The sequence below is a fragment of the Stigmatopora argus genome, chromosome 7, assembly GCF_051989625.1.
Source record: "Stigmatopora argus isolate UIUO_Sarg chromosome 7, RoL_Sarg_1.0, whole genome shotgun sequence".
NCBI classification, from domain to species: Eukaryota; Metazoa; Chordata; class Actinopteri; order Syngnathiformes; family Syngnathidae; genus Stigmatopora; species Stigmatopora argus.
Genome location: NC_135393.1, coordinates 6,144,611 through 6,157,856, shown reverse-complemented (window position 1 = coordinate 6,157,856; position 13,246 = coordinate 6,144,611). Strand labels below are relative to the sequence as shown.

Genomic DNA, 13,246 nt, shown 5'->3' with positions numbered 1-13,246 from the left:
TATCCTGTTTTTGGTGTTTTTTTCAGAGGGTTGGAACAAATTAATTTGTTTTTAACTAATTTCAATGGGAAAGGTTTGTTTGAGTTACGAGACAAAATCGACATACGAGCTCAGTCCCGGAACGAAAAAAGCTCGTATCTCGAGCTACCCCTGTACTGTATGTACTATTCTTTACAGCAGTGGTCCCCAAACTATTCCAGAAAGGGCTGCAGTAAGTGCAGGTTTTCATTACAACCTGTAAGAGGAAACCTTTTCACCATTCTGTTATCCTAGAAGTGCAATCAGTGGATTGCAGTCAGGTGCTTCTTTTTTCAGCAGAAAACTCATTGGTTAAACTGTTTGTGTTGGATCGGTGGACACAAACACTGGCACCCACAGCAGCCCTCGAGGACCGGTTCGGAGACCTGCTTTATGTTTAAAAAATTGTATATGACCTGTTGTAAAGAGGCCATTAGGATCCATTATCTGATATATGATTAAAAATTTGGTTTTTTTTCGGTATAATCTCATCATTGAGTGAAAACAGACTTGACTTAATTTGACTTTTACGGTCTTTTATATGTGTATGTATATATGTGTATGTATACAGGGTGTCTCAAAAAATGTACTCACTTTTAGAATGACGAGAAAACCTTTATTTATGAACATAGAGTGAAGTACTGTAACACAAAAAAAGAGTGAGTACATTTATAATGATCATCAATTTGAACATTTGTCTCATGTATTCGATGCTATTTCACTTCGCTCTATGTTCATAAATAAAGGTTTTCTCGTCATTCTAAAAGTGAGTACATTTTTTGAGACACCCTGTATGTAAATGTATATGTGTGTGTATGTATATATATATATATATATATATATATATATATATATATATATATATATATATATATATTCAATAGTATTTGTTTATCATGAACTCATTCACCTCCACACACTAAGTAGAAATAACATATATATTTGGAATACCGTAATTACTCGAATATAACACGCAGGTTTTTGCTATATAATTAATTCCAATAGTTGGGGGTGCGTGTTATAATCAAGAACTAAAATAAATTACAAATTTTCGATCGAAAAAAGCATTGTCAAACTCACTTTGACGCACGGATTTTACGTCATCTCGTACAGCTGACGCACAGATTTTACGTCATCTCCTAAAGCCGACGCATGGATTTTACGTCATCTCGTAAACCCGATCGAAAATCGGAAAGCCGAGACCACCACTGCCCCCCTCTAGCCTCGTACTCGTCTCAGTTCACCCTCTCTCAGTTCAGTGTTATAATCAATAACTAAAATAAATTATAAATTTTCGATCGAAAAAAGCATTGTCAAACTCACTTTGACGCACGGATTTTACGTCATCTCGTACAGCCGACGCACGGATTTTACGTCATCTCGTAAAGCCAATCGGATGATGTGTTGTGGGAGGAAGAGGAAGTTGACGCATACCGGCTGTAGCCAATCCATTGATTCCTTTCGTTTCCTGTATTTAAGTAGCAACGCGTCATCACACGTCGCCGGATCGTTCACTATCGTTGACTATCATTGACTGTTGTTAGCGGTTGCTAGCGGTCGCTAGCTGTCGTTATTCTGTTGCCTCTGTCCGTATGCGCGCCGCATGCGGCCACGTTTGTTTCCACGCCTTGGTTGATTCATTAAAGGACTCCGTATCACGCTGAATGCCTCGTCCTCTCCTGCTTCCTGTATTTGGGTCTACCAACATCCACGGTCGCGTCGCACAACGCGGCGCGACCGTAACAGATGCCCTCGATCGCGCTGCGACGACCCAGCGACGCGGCGCGATCATAACAAGAGGACAGACAAAGAGAGAGAGGAACTCTTCATTTGAAGGATTCTAATGAATAAATTTGTTTGAACAAAACAATCGTGAAACGAAGAAAAAAAGGTAAGATTTCTGATTTTCGTCAGCGGGAAATTTTAGGTGCGCACTATATTCGAGTACTGCGTTTTTCCAGATTTTTTTGGCCCAAAATGACCTGCGTGTTATTTTCGAGTGCGCGTTATATTCGAGTAATTACGGTATATATATTGCATTAATATTCTGTTTTAAAAGTGGAGTGCAAACACGTGTGTGCGTGCGTGTATGTATATATGTGTATATATATGTATATATGTGTGTATATATGTATGTGTGTATATTTGTATATATGTGTGTATATATGTATATATGTGTGTATATATATGTATATATGTGTGTATATATATGTATATCTGTGTGTATATATGTATATATATATATATATATATATATATATATATATATACATATATATATACATATTGTTAGACGTACAGTTTTAGCACCTATCCCTAATTCCTTAACTCAGTCTGATCCCGTCTAACAACTGTGCGTGTTCAGCATCGAAGGAAGAGACCAGGGTTTGCGAGTTACTCCACAGATGATTTATTCCTAATATTGATCCTTACAGAGCTCCGGGTCCCTTTCCCAAATATAAAACCAGCTGAGCGTCGCCGTGCTTCAGTGGAGGATTAAAGAGACTAATGGTCCACACCCGCGTTTGCCTAGTTAGTTATACAAAATTGAATATTAATTCGCTGATTCTAATGATATGCGGACTGTCCCACGACGGTCTGGAGGGGTCCCCCCCCTGGAAACTGCTGGCCCGTGAATCCGGATCCGTCCTTGGTCGCCTTATATGCTGGAATCCACTGCGTCTCCTTTGAAGTTTCACCTCTGCGACCTGGCACCTTGGTGTTACTGCCCCTCAGCATCCATCATCTGTTTTCTTATCAACATGTAACCAACCTCAAAGCAGAGACTTTAGACAGACCTTTTGTTCATTGTAATCGAGTTAAGACAGTGGTTTTACTCCTACAGTGGTATTATATCAGAATGAAATAGCTACAACAAAATGAATGAGTAAAATATGTCATATTCTTCAATATATATATACACATATATCTACCTACCTACCTACCTAAATTCTATTTCATTCCGATGGCAACATGAAATGATGCGACACAAATATGTATTATGTGTATAGGAGGTTCGGATCAAAGCCGTACAGTAATCCCTCAAATATCGTGGATAATGTAGACCAGACATGGCCGCGATAATCGAAAAAACACGAATTAGAATCACCCTTATTATTAGTTCCATACCACATGTTTTCGCACCTATACAAAAATACAAGTACAATCATCCAGAAGTGTATTTGTTAAATATAACAGTTATATGCAGCCCACCATTGGATAAGCATATATTTAATTCATTTGTTATTTTTTTTGTACACATGAAATAATACATTCAAATTAGCAGGATCACTCTAAATTGCCCATAAGTATGGGTGTGAGTGTGCATGGTTGTCTGTCTCCTTGTGCCTTGCGATTGGCTGGCCACCGGTGTCGCCTGCCTCTGGCCCGGAGTCAGCTGGGATAGGCTCCAGCACCCCCCACAACCCTAATGAGGATAAAGCACTTCAGAAAATGAATGAAATTAGCAGGATGAAGATCTTGGCAGTAAAGGAGAACAACACTATAATTAAAAAATATAAACCGGAAAGGGAGCAAACTACATCCTGACATAAACCTTGCTGCTGGAAGTGCAATTGAGACAATCTACTGCTCAATAACACCAAAAACTATTTCAGATGTAAACTTGTCATTTTTATTTTACCTAGTATATTTTTGGGGGTCCACATTTGGTTCGACCACTGTATCACATCCTACAAGGCCATTGTCATGAGGGCTGACTCAGTCTCCACGGGGAAAGAAATGCAGATTTATTAAACCTGTTAATTATATTGTGGATGGCCTGGTTGGGAGAGTTGTTAGCGCGTCGGCCTCACAGCTCTGGGCTCCTGGGTTCAAATCCAGGTCATGTCCATCTGTGTGGAGTTTGCATGTTCTCCCCAGGCCTGTGTGGGTTTCCTCTGGGTACTCCAGTTTCCTCCCACATTCCAAAGACATGCATTATAGGCTGGCTGATTGGACGCTCTAAATTGCCCCTAGGTATGGGTGTGAGTGTCCAGGTTGTCCATCTCCTTGTGCCCTGTGATCGGCGGCCACCGACTCAGGGTGTCCCCTGTCTCTGGCCCGAAGTCAGCTGGGATAGGCTCCAGCACCCCCACGACCCTAATTAGGATAAATGCGGGTCAGGTAAATGAGATGAATTATATTGTGTCCTGCGATTGCAAGGTCACTGATTCAGGGTGTGTCACGCCTGGTTCCCAAAGTTAGCTGGGATAGGCTCCAGCACTCCCCACAACCCATGTGAGGACAAGCGATTCAGAAAATGAATGTTAATATGTAAGAAATAAATCTTTCTCACTCGCACGCACGCACACACGTGTTTGCACTCCACTATTAAAACGGAATATTAATGCATGTTACCGCACATTTTAGGACCCACAAAGGAAGCAAAACATACCACATTGACCATTGACAACCTTTTTGAAAGAGAGAGCCATAAACGATGACTATTTTCAAATGTTATTCCCTGAGATCCATACTCACAATTTCAAAGTCAAAATACATGAAAATGTGCCATTTTTTTTAGTCATTTTACCACTTTTAAAGTACAAAAAGTATTTGAATTCTTTTGACAACACTGTTAAGCTGTTGCTAATCAATGAATATCAATGAGTTCAGTGAGAGAATAGATGCAGAAGACTCTAATGAAGAAAAAAGTCAATGCCACAGTGCCGACGTGACGTTCCTATTGGTGCATTCGGGACTCGGCTCTCTCACCACCGGTTTCCATATTTTAGCTCAGAGCCATATGCAACCACCAAAAGAGCCACATGTGGCTCCCGAGCCATAGGTTCCCCACCCCTGGTCTTCAACATGGCATCCGTGCAGTTTTTGTTGTATGCGAAATGTGTGACGCACATCTGCTGCGGTCCTGCGTTGACAAAAACGCGCATGCGTCAAGGCCTTCTTCTGAAAATAATCTAAACCGTCCTCATTGCAATTCACTATATAACTATAATTTTACGTTCATTTTTAGTGAATAACTATATTTGAGTCCATTATACAAATAATTTAATAATCTTTGCGTCCTGGGCCGTCTGACACAAGATGGCCGTCATATACGTGCCCCATCTAACGCACGTTTTTTTTTAGACATCTTGCCATTTCTACTACTATGTTATATTCATTCATTATTTCCTGAACTGCTTTATCCTCACTAGTGTCCCGGGGGGCGCTGGAGCCTATACCAGCCGACTCCGGGCCAGAGGCAGGGGACACCCTGAATAGAAGCTATTAATATTTCAACGCGTTTATGCAGTATTTGGCTATTGGTGTCAACGCGCTTTAGTTTATTCGCGGCCTTATAGGGCACCGTCATACGTCATCGTGTTAAAAAAACAGTAAACCAGCTAGTCAAGATTTGTGTTTCGAGCCTTGATTTGCCGCCTTTGTTCATACATTGGGAGATTTTATGAGTTTTCTTTCTATTAAAATACAAATCACACGAATTACAACATATGTAGGTCGATCGATTGTTTTAGCTCGTCGATTCTTTTAGCTCGTCGATTCTTTTAGCTCGTAATAACATCCGAAGCTGGGAAGACAAGTGTTCGCTACTCAGTTGACTGCAAGTGGATCTCACTCAAAAAGAGGGTTTTTTAATGTGGTATTTACGAATTGATAAGATAGTAGTTGCCACATGCACCTAATTTAGTTTCAATTTCCTTCTAAACGTACGCACAGTTCTCGTCATGTCAGATTTGGAAAAACTCACTCTTGCCTTCCAGGCTCAACTCTTAAACGTTTTAGAAAGTGTGGTAAAGTCTGCCATGTATAAGATCACAGAACTGGTAGAACACGGTTTTTTAGAAGAGGTAAAACGCAGGAACCAGGAGTTGGAGACGCTGCGAATGAAGTTGGAACACGCTGAGATCAGATTAAGTGATCTTGGTGTAAATAAAAGAAAAGCAAACGGCACATTTCTTGATATTGCAAGTGATGGAAATGGTAACACTTCAGAAGAAATGCTAGTGGAGCTGCATGGCGGTAAGAAATACCAGTACAAACATTCATCCACATGAATTACAGCCATGACTTTTATTTTCAGATGTTTTGATGTCCTGTAGTGGACAAACGAAAATCGACTCGACTGAAAGGTTGACTGGCAGCCAACTCTGTGTAAGGGAATCAGAGGCAGATGAACCTCCAGCCTTTCTCAACCCAGCAAAGGAGGAAAAACATGTGATTATATATTTCATCTATCAAGCAAATTATAATGAGAATGCATTATACACTATAAAGGGTGTTCATTCAGGGTGTGTGTTCCTTTGGGGAAAAAAGCAGGTACTTGTCATTCTGGCATAAGGTAGGCTATCAGTATACTTTTAGCTCAACTGTTGGTTTTTCAGAATAGTAATCAACCTTCCCACAGTTTCCCAATTGAGATTTCATCAACGTTGCACAATTGCAACCAGGAAGATGTTGTCTCTGACTGCATACCAGTTTAAGAAGCATCATGGCCATCAGACTGCTCAAAAGCATATATACATTATACACAAGCAGTGCATGTAAACTTTTTCAAAACAACCTTTCTTAAATCATGAGACGTTGGTGTATCACCACAAATGATAACACAAAATTCCAGGAAAGGGCTTTACAATGTAGCTGTCCATTGCAATCTTCTGATTGAAGCTTTTGAACTCTGGAGTTGTGGTTGAATCTTAGGCAAGGTATATTTGCACTTGCAAAAATACAAAATCCTGATGGGCACCCTGTATATTCATTAGAATAAATCGCTAGGTTTTCCAATCTTTAAACATTTTTCAAATTAAAATTGAGACAAATGAAATATAGACACAATGTAAGCATTTTGTTGTGATCATTTTGTTTCTAGAGCGAAGAACATGCCATTGTGATGCCGACTGTCAATGTGAAGAAAGAAAGTAAGTTGTAAATCTTCCCCTGCATGATGGAGAATGAAGCATTACCTCTGATGGAGAGAAATGTTTTGTTCTGTCATTTCTAACGCGTGCATGCACACATTCGGTACATGCATACACAGCTCACAGCATGCTACAGTTCAGTTTTAATCAGCCAGGTTGAACACCATTAATAAACCTTGTTAAATTAGTACGGTACCTATTAAAACACAAACACGCACACACGCACGCACAATCACGCATACATTCACACAAGGTCTAACTTTTTATATAAGGATAAAAGTAATTGCCTTAGTTAAACTGTAAACTATTGTCCTCATTTCCAGATGAAGAAGGATCTGATTCTCTCAGTGAAAATATGAGGCATGAATATTCAGGTGATGGCCAGGAAACCATGAAAGCCGACGTGTTATCTAACAATGACATCGAGACAGACCTACATATTTTAAATGCTTGCAACAATCCTGAAGGGCTGGAGACCTCAGACACACCAACAGATATTCTGGTGAAAGCGCATACTAACCGGATGGGCATCCGTCCTCATCAACACAGATTTAGACCTGACGAGGAGTGCGATACAGCCAAAACCAACTGTTCCACACAGCAAGCAATTCAGCAAGTAGACTATATGACGCAAACAGGAACGAGCAGAGATCAGCTTAGTCCCTCTCAGTCCTCTATACAAAGACCGGTAAATGCCGTCTCACTCAGTGTTTCAATTAAGCAGGAGGTATTTTTGTCTTCAGATGATGGTGTTGACAACCAACAAGTGAACATGGTTGCTTCGACAAAGCCTGTTTTCCCATGTGCAGTAAAGCAAATGTCAAATTCACAAAACTCTCAAATACCAGAGAGTTTGCAGCATTCTGAAGATGTCACGTGTAATGGACTGCTGACTCCTATGAAAAAGCTACCCAAAACACTGTCGAACAGCCGTTCAGGTTTGTCTAGAACTCAATCTCAAGCCTCAAATGTAGATCCCTTAAACAGGAATCCCTTCACATTGAATTCCACGCAGTCTCCGTCTTCAAACTCCCATCGTTCTTATATTTTATCCCATCCAAATTGTCAACCTGATGTCAGACATTCCCAGTGCTGTGGCCAGTGTGGGAAATATTTCTCTCACCGTAGCAACCTTAAGGCCCACCTGGAAACTCACACAGGTGTGAGACCTTTCTGCTGCTCTATGTGTGGTCGCAGTTTCTCCAAACTGAGCAACCTCAAAGCTCACCGTAGAATTCACACTGGAGAGCGCCCATACTCTTGCTTGGCCTGCGGTAAACGGTTCACACAGAAATGTAACCTGACACGCCATCAGAGGACACATGTTTTTGGATGATGGACACCCGGCAGACTTTTAAATCAGTCTGTGTTTACAGAATGTACTTGCTGCTAATTTGTCATCAACAGGGAGTGTGAAATATGGAATGTATTTCTTGTGTACATATTCTTTAATCCTTTTAGCTTTAGCAACTGGAATAGAATTTTACTGACACCTACTGGTCAAGGCCTGTCATCACTTTGTATATAGCACCTCCCCAAACATTCATGAAGTTTGGTTCTTTTATGACTTGATTATGGGTGAACAGAAAAAAAGTGATCAAATCTGCTGGGTCAAAAATATACATACAGCAGCGCCAATATTTGGTAACATGTCCCTTGGCCATTTTCACTTCAATTAGGTGCTTTTGGTAGCCATTCACAAGCTTCTGGTTGAATCTTTGACCACTCCTCTTGACAGAATTGGTGCAGTTCAGTTAAATTTGATGGCTTTCTGACATGGACTTGTTTCTTCAGCATTGTCCACACGTTCTCAATGGGGTTTAAGTCAGGACTTTGGGAAGGCCATTCGAAAACCTTAATTCCAGCCTGATTTAGCCATTCCATTACCACTTTTGATGTGTGTTTGGGGTCATTGTCCTGTTGGAACACCCAACTGCGCCCAAGACCCAATCTTCAGGCTGATGACTTTAGGTTATCTTGAAGAATTTGAAGGTAATCCTCCTTCATTATCCCATTTACTCTCTGTAAAGCACCAGTTACATTGGTAGCAAAACTGCCCCACAGCATAATACCACCACCACCATGCTTGACGGTAGGCATGGTGTACTTGGGGTTAAAGGCCTCACCTTTTCCCCTCCAAACATATTGCTGGGCATTGTGGCCAAACAGCTCGATGTTTGTTTCGTCTGACCACAGAACTTTCCTCCAGAAGCTCTTATCTTTGTCCATGTGATCAGCAGCAAACTTCAGTCGACCCTTAAGGTGCCGCTTTTGGAGCAAGGGCTTCCTTCTTGCACGGCAGCCTCTCAGTCCATGGAGATGCAAAACACGCTTGACTGTGGACACACCTGTGTTCCAGCAGCTTCTAATTCTTGGCAGATCTGCTTTTTGGTGATTCTCTGTTGAATCTTCACCCTCCTGACCAATTTCCTCTCAGCAGCAGGTGATAGCTTGCGTTTTCTTCCTGATCGTGGCAGTGACAAAACAATTGTTTGCACTGTTGCTCTTGGGACCTGCAGCTGCTTTGAAATGGCTCCAAGTGACTTTCCTGACTTGTTCAAGTCAAGGATTCTCTTTTTCAGATCCATGCTGAGCTCCTTTGACTTTCCCATTGTAGCGTTTGTGGGTGTTTGCATCCAATGAGCCCTATTTAAATGGCCTCAGAGAAGTCACCAGGTGTAGTCATTCATAATCACTCACGAGAAGTTAAGAGGCCATGCTATGAAGCTAATTTCACTGACACAACTTTCTACGTCACCAAAATTGCTAATTCGTGTTGCTGTATTTATATTTTTGACATAGATTTGATCACTTTCTGTTAACCCATAATAAAGTCATAAAAGATATTTATTTTTGAGTGTCTGCATCGTAATCCAAGTTCATCTAAATTTGTTTGTTATTTTACGAGTGCGTTGCCGTGCAAAAAGCCGCCCCCCTTCTCTGTCCCTGTCTCCACCCTCCGCGAAATCCGTCTAATTTTAGTTCTATTAAACACATTTTAGTATACTATTAAACCACTAGTTATTTGATACTTTGTTAATAGATGGCAAATTAGAACAAATAAAACATTTTTTACAATCCAATATCCTGTTTTTGGTGTTTTTTTCAGAGGGTTGGAACAAATTAATTTGTTTTTAATTCATTTCAATGGGAAACGTTCGTTTGAATTACGAGAAAATCAACATATGGGCTCAGTCCCGGACGAATAAAGCTCGTATCTCGAGGTACCCCTGTACTCTATGTACTATTCTTTACAGCAGTGGTCCCCAAACTATTCCAGAAAGGGCTGCAGTAAGTGCAGGTTTTCATTACAACCTGTAAGAGGAAACCTTTTCACCAATCTCTTATCCTAGAAGTGCAATCAGTGAATTGCAGTCAGGTGCTTCTTTTTTCAGCAGAAAACTCATTGGTTAAGATGTCTATATATATATATATATATATATATATATATATATATATATATATATATATATATATATATATATATATATATATATATATATATATATATGTACATGTACATGTACATGTACATGTACATGTACATGTACATGTACATGTACATGTACATGTACATGTACATGTACATGTACATGTACATGTACATGTACATGTACATGTACATGTACATGTACATGTACATGTACATGTACATGTACATGTACATGTACATGTACATGTACATGTACATGTACATGTACATGTACATGTACATGTACATGTACATGTACATGTACATGTACATGTACATGTACATGTACATGTACATGTACATGTACATGTACATGTACATGTACATATATATATTTTGAAATTTTCACAACAGTGTTGTGTCCTGCTTGACAATCTCTCTCTAATCCGCTGCAACAACTCTTAGTATTAAATGTTTTTCTCCCTACCCCCAACTGAAAATTTGTTATTTTCTATAAAATATGTACACCTCTGCATAAGATTGTATCGTTGTTAAAGTTAAACAAAACAAAAATAGTATATATATCCACAATTGTTACAAATATTTGGGATGTTTTTTTGGGTTTCATGCTGTCTGCTGCATTTTTAGCACTGGAAACAGATCGGTCTTTACTTCTCCTACCAAAATAACAGTGAAGCCAAGCGCCACACGCATTGTCATATTTCCTTACTTTGGCCTTCGGGTGACGTATTTTTTCTTATTATCTGCATTGCTCTACCTTTCTTTCCATCCCTGTAAAACACTTTTCCATGGTGTCGCTGACTCACTGGATAGGTCTGCTCCTTTCTGTTTGTTCTTCTTTGTTGCTGTACTCCCTGTGTGAACTCTGACAATGAGCGTGCCACTGTTATCCACTGAGTTAATGTGCGATGACACTTTATTCTAGTCTGGCAAAAAGAATTTTTTTCCTTGTTTTTTTAAGCGCAAGCTCCCAGGTATCGCTTGCAGTGACAGAATCGATTTTTTTCTGAAAAAAGCAGCAATTAAATGCTAAGTTAATTTGAATTCATAATTTGAATTTGTTTGTATGTGTGTTTTTCATGTGTTGGTGTGCTTGGTCTGTTGCTTAACGGTTGGCTTCCTGCTTACACTTATCCACCTGCACGACTATTAAATGTTTTTGCATGCTTGTTATTCATTTTAATACATTAATACAGTTGTACTGTAGTGCTCTACTTACCAAATTTATTGTTTACAGAACTTTTTTTTCATAACTTGGATTTTTCATAAGTAGAGCAGTACTACTAGCAGTGTAAATTCTTTAATTCATTCCAGTCCTCAAAAACACTACCAACTAAACCCTTTAAGTGATCAGTGTCCCACTGTTGCATGAAAGATTTGAGATACAGACAAAAATGAAAGAAAATGATAAGAAAATTATTTATTAATGTATTAAAATGAATAACAAGCATGAAAAAACAGGTTTATTCTTGCAGTAGTAGAGTACAATGAGGAAGCAAGCATTACCACATGAACACGTGGACAAATTGCCTTACACTATCAGTCAATTTTGATAAATAACAGGGCCCGCTTATTCATTTCTTTGGCACCAATGATTTTAAATAAAGAAATCTGTTACGACAAACGGTGTCTTTTTTGTTGTGGGAGGCTCCAAGTGGAAATAAAGTGGGCCGCAATGTTACTGGGACAATTTCAAAATAAAATAATGTTACAGGAAATGCATTTACGTTTTGGGGTATTTCGTCACTTGGATCTTGTTTTCGTATTTTAAATTTGTACCCAGAGGCATTCGTAAGTAGAGGTACGGCTGTATATTTTAATTACAGAATACAATTCTAATTTCAATAATAAAAGTGAACAACTTGTTTCACAATACATGTCAAACTAAGTAAAAGTCTATGCTAATTGAAAAATGACTGACTTTCCTTCAGTTTGGTCACGTGCACAAATGCTGTCAGGGCAAACACTGGAGCAAAGAGAATGCTTGACACCGAGACCTCCTGGGACATTTAGGGTCGACTTTGAGGAGAAACCACCTGAACACAGCTTGAAAATATGTCATGTTGATGCATCAGGGCCAGCAGCCCGAGACAAAGGCTGACCATACGTGACCCATTTTTTCTGGTGAACTCTGCAGAAAAGCTGGTAAGGATGATGACCTCTCTTTAAATCTTACTCTTTTTTTTGTTCCTTGTGAAAGGCAAATTGCCTGAGCACCCCAATCTCTACTGTAATGAGCTAGTCACTGAGCCAGAACGGACACATTGGGCATAGGAGTCAGGCCAAATGTGAACATAATTTGAATTCATCCTCATTTTCTAAGACCGTAAAAAGCCTGTCGTGGTTTACAATAGGACACATATTTCACCACAACTAGAGCCATTGTCAGAAAAAAGAAAAAGAAACGTAGGTTTAGTTTATGACTAATCTACAAGTAAAATGTAGAAGTGTTAGATGATAGTTGTCATGTATGTATATATACATATATATATATATATATATATATATATATATATATATATATATATATATATATGTATATATATACATACATGTATATATGTATATATATGTATATGTATGTATATATATGTATGTATATACATATACATACGTATATATATACACGTATATATATACACGTATATATATACACGTATATATATATATATATATATATATATATATATATATATATCAGAGCAACTGTTGCCAACTTAAATAGTATTTGTTTATCACAAACTCGTCCACCCTCACACACTAAAAGTAAAAATAAGAGACAAAGTAACAAATCAAAACCACAGTCACAAAAATCTTGTTAGGGCGGTAAAACACAGAAACATGACACTATAGGGATGACTGTCTGACAAGGACCAAACAAAACTCAGCGTTTATGTAGACAGACAGGGGATAA

At 39.0% G+C, this 13,246-nt stretch overlaps 1 protein-coding gene across 1 annotated transcript; it reads left to right on the top strand.

Moving 5' to 3' along the window:
* The first annotated feature begins 5,167 nt into the window (after positions 1-5,167).
* On the top strand, positions 5,168-9,984 carry LOC144077072 (uncharacterized). Its single transcript, XM_077604526.1, has 4 exons — positions 5,168-6,003; positions 6,065-6,198; positions 6,851-6,899; positions 7,223-9,984. Exons 1-4 carry the CDS (start codon positions 5,709-5,711, stop codon positions 8,233-8,235), a joined length of 1,491 nt encoding a protein of 496 aa, XP_077460652.1. The 5' UTR covers positions 5,168-5,708; the 3' UTR covers positions 8,236-9,984.
* Positions 9,985-13,246: the final 3,262 nt, after the last annotated feature.

What these genes read in the sequence shown, in the direction of transcription:
- LOC144077072 (XM_077604526.1), top strand. Translation starts at nt 5,709, where the DNA reads ATGTCAGATTTGGAAAAACTCACTCTTGCCTTCCAGGCTCAACTCTTA. An exon ending in CAGCAAAGGAGGAAAAACAT is followed by an intron (nt 6,199 to 6,850) that starts GTGATTATATAT and finishes TTTTGTTTCTAG; the next exon opens with AGCGAAGAACATGCCATTGT. An exon ending in TGTCAATGTGAAGAAAGAAA is followed by an intron (nt 6,900 to 7,222) that starts GTAAGTTGTAAA and finishes CCTCATTTCCAG; the next exon opens with ATGAAGAAGGATCTGATTCT.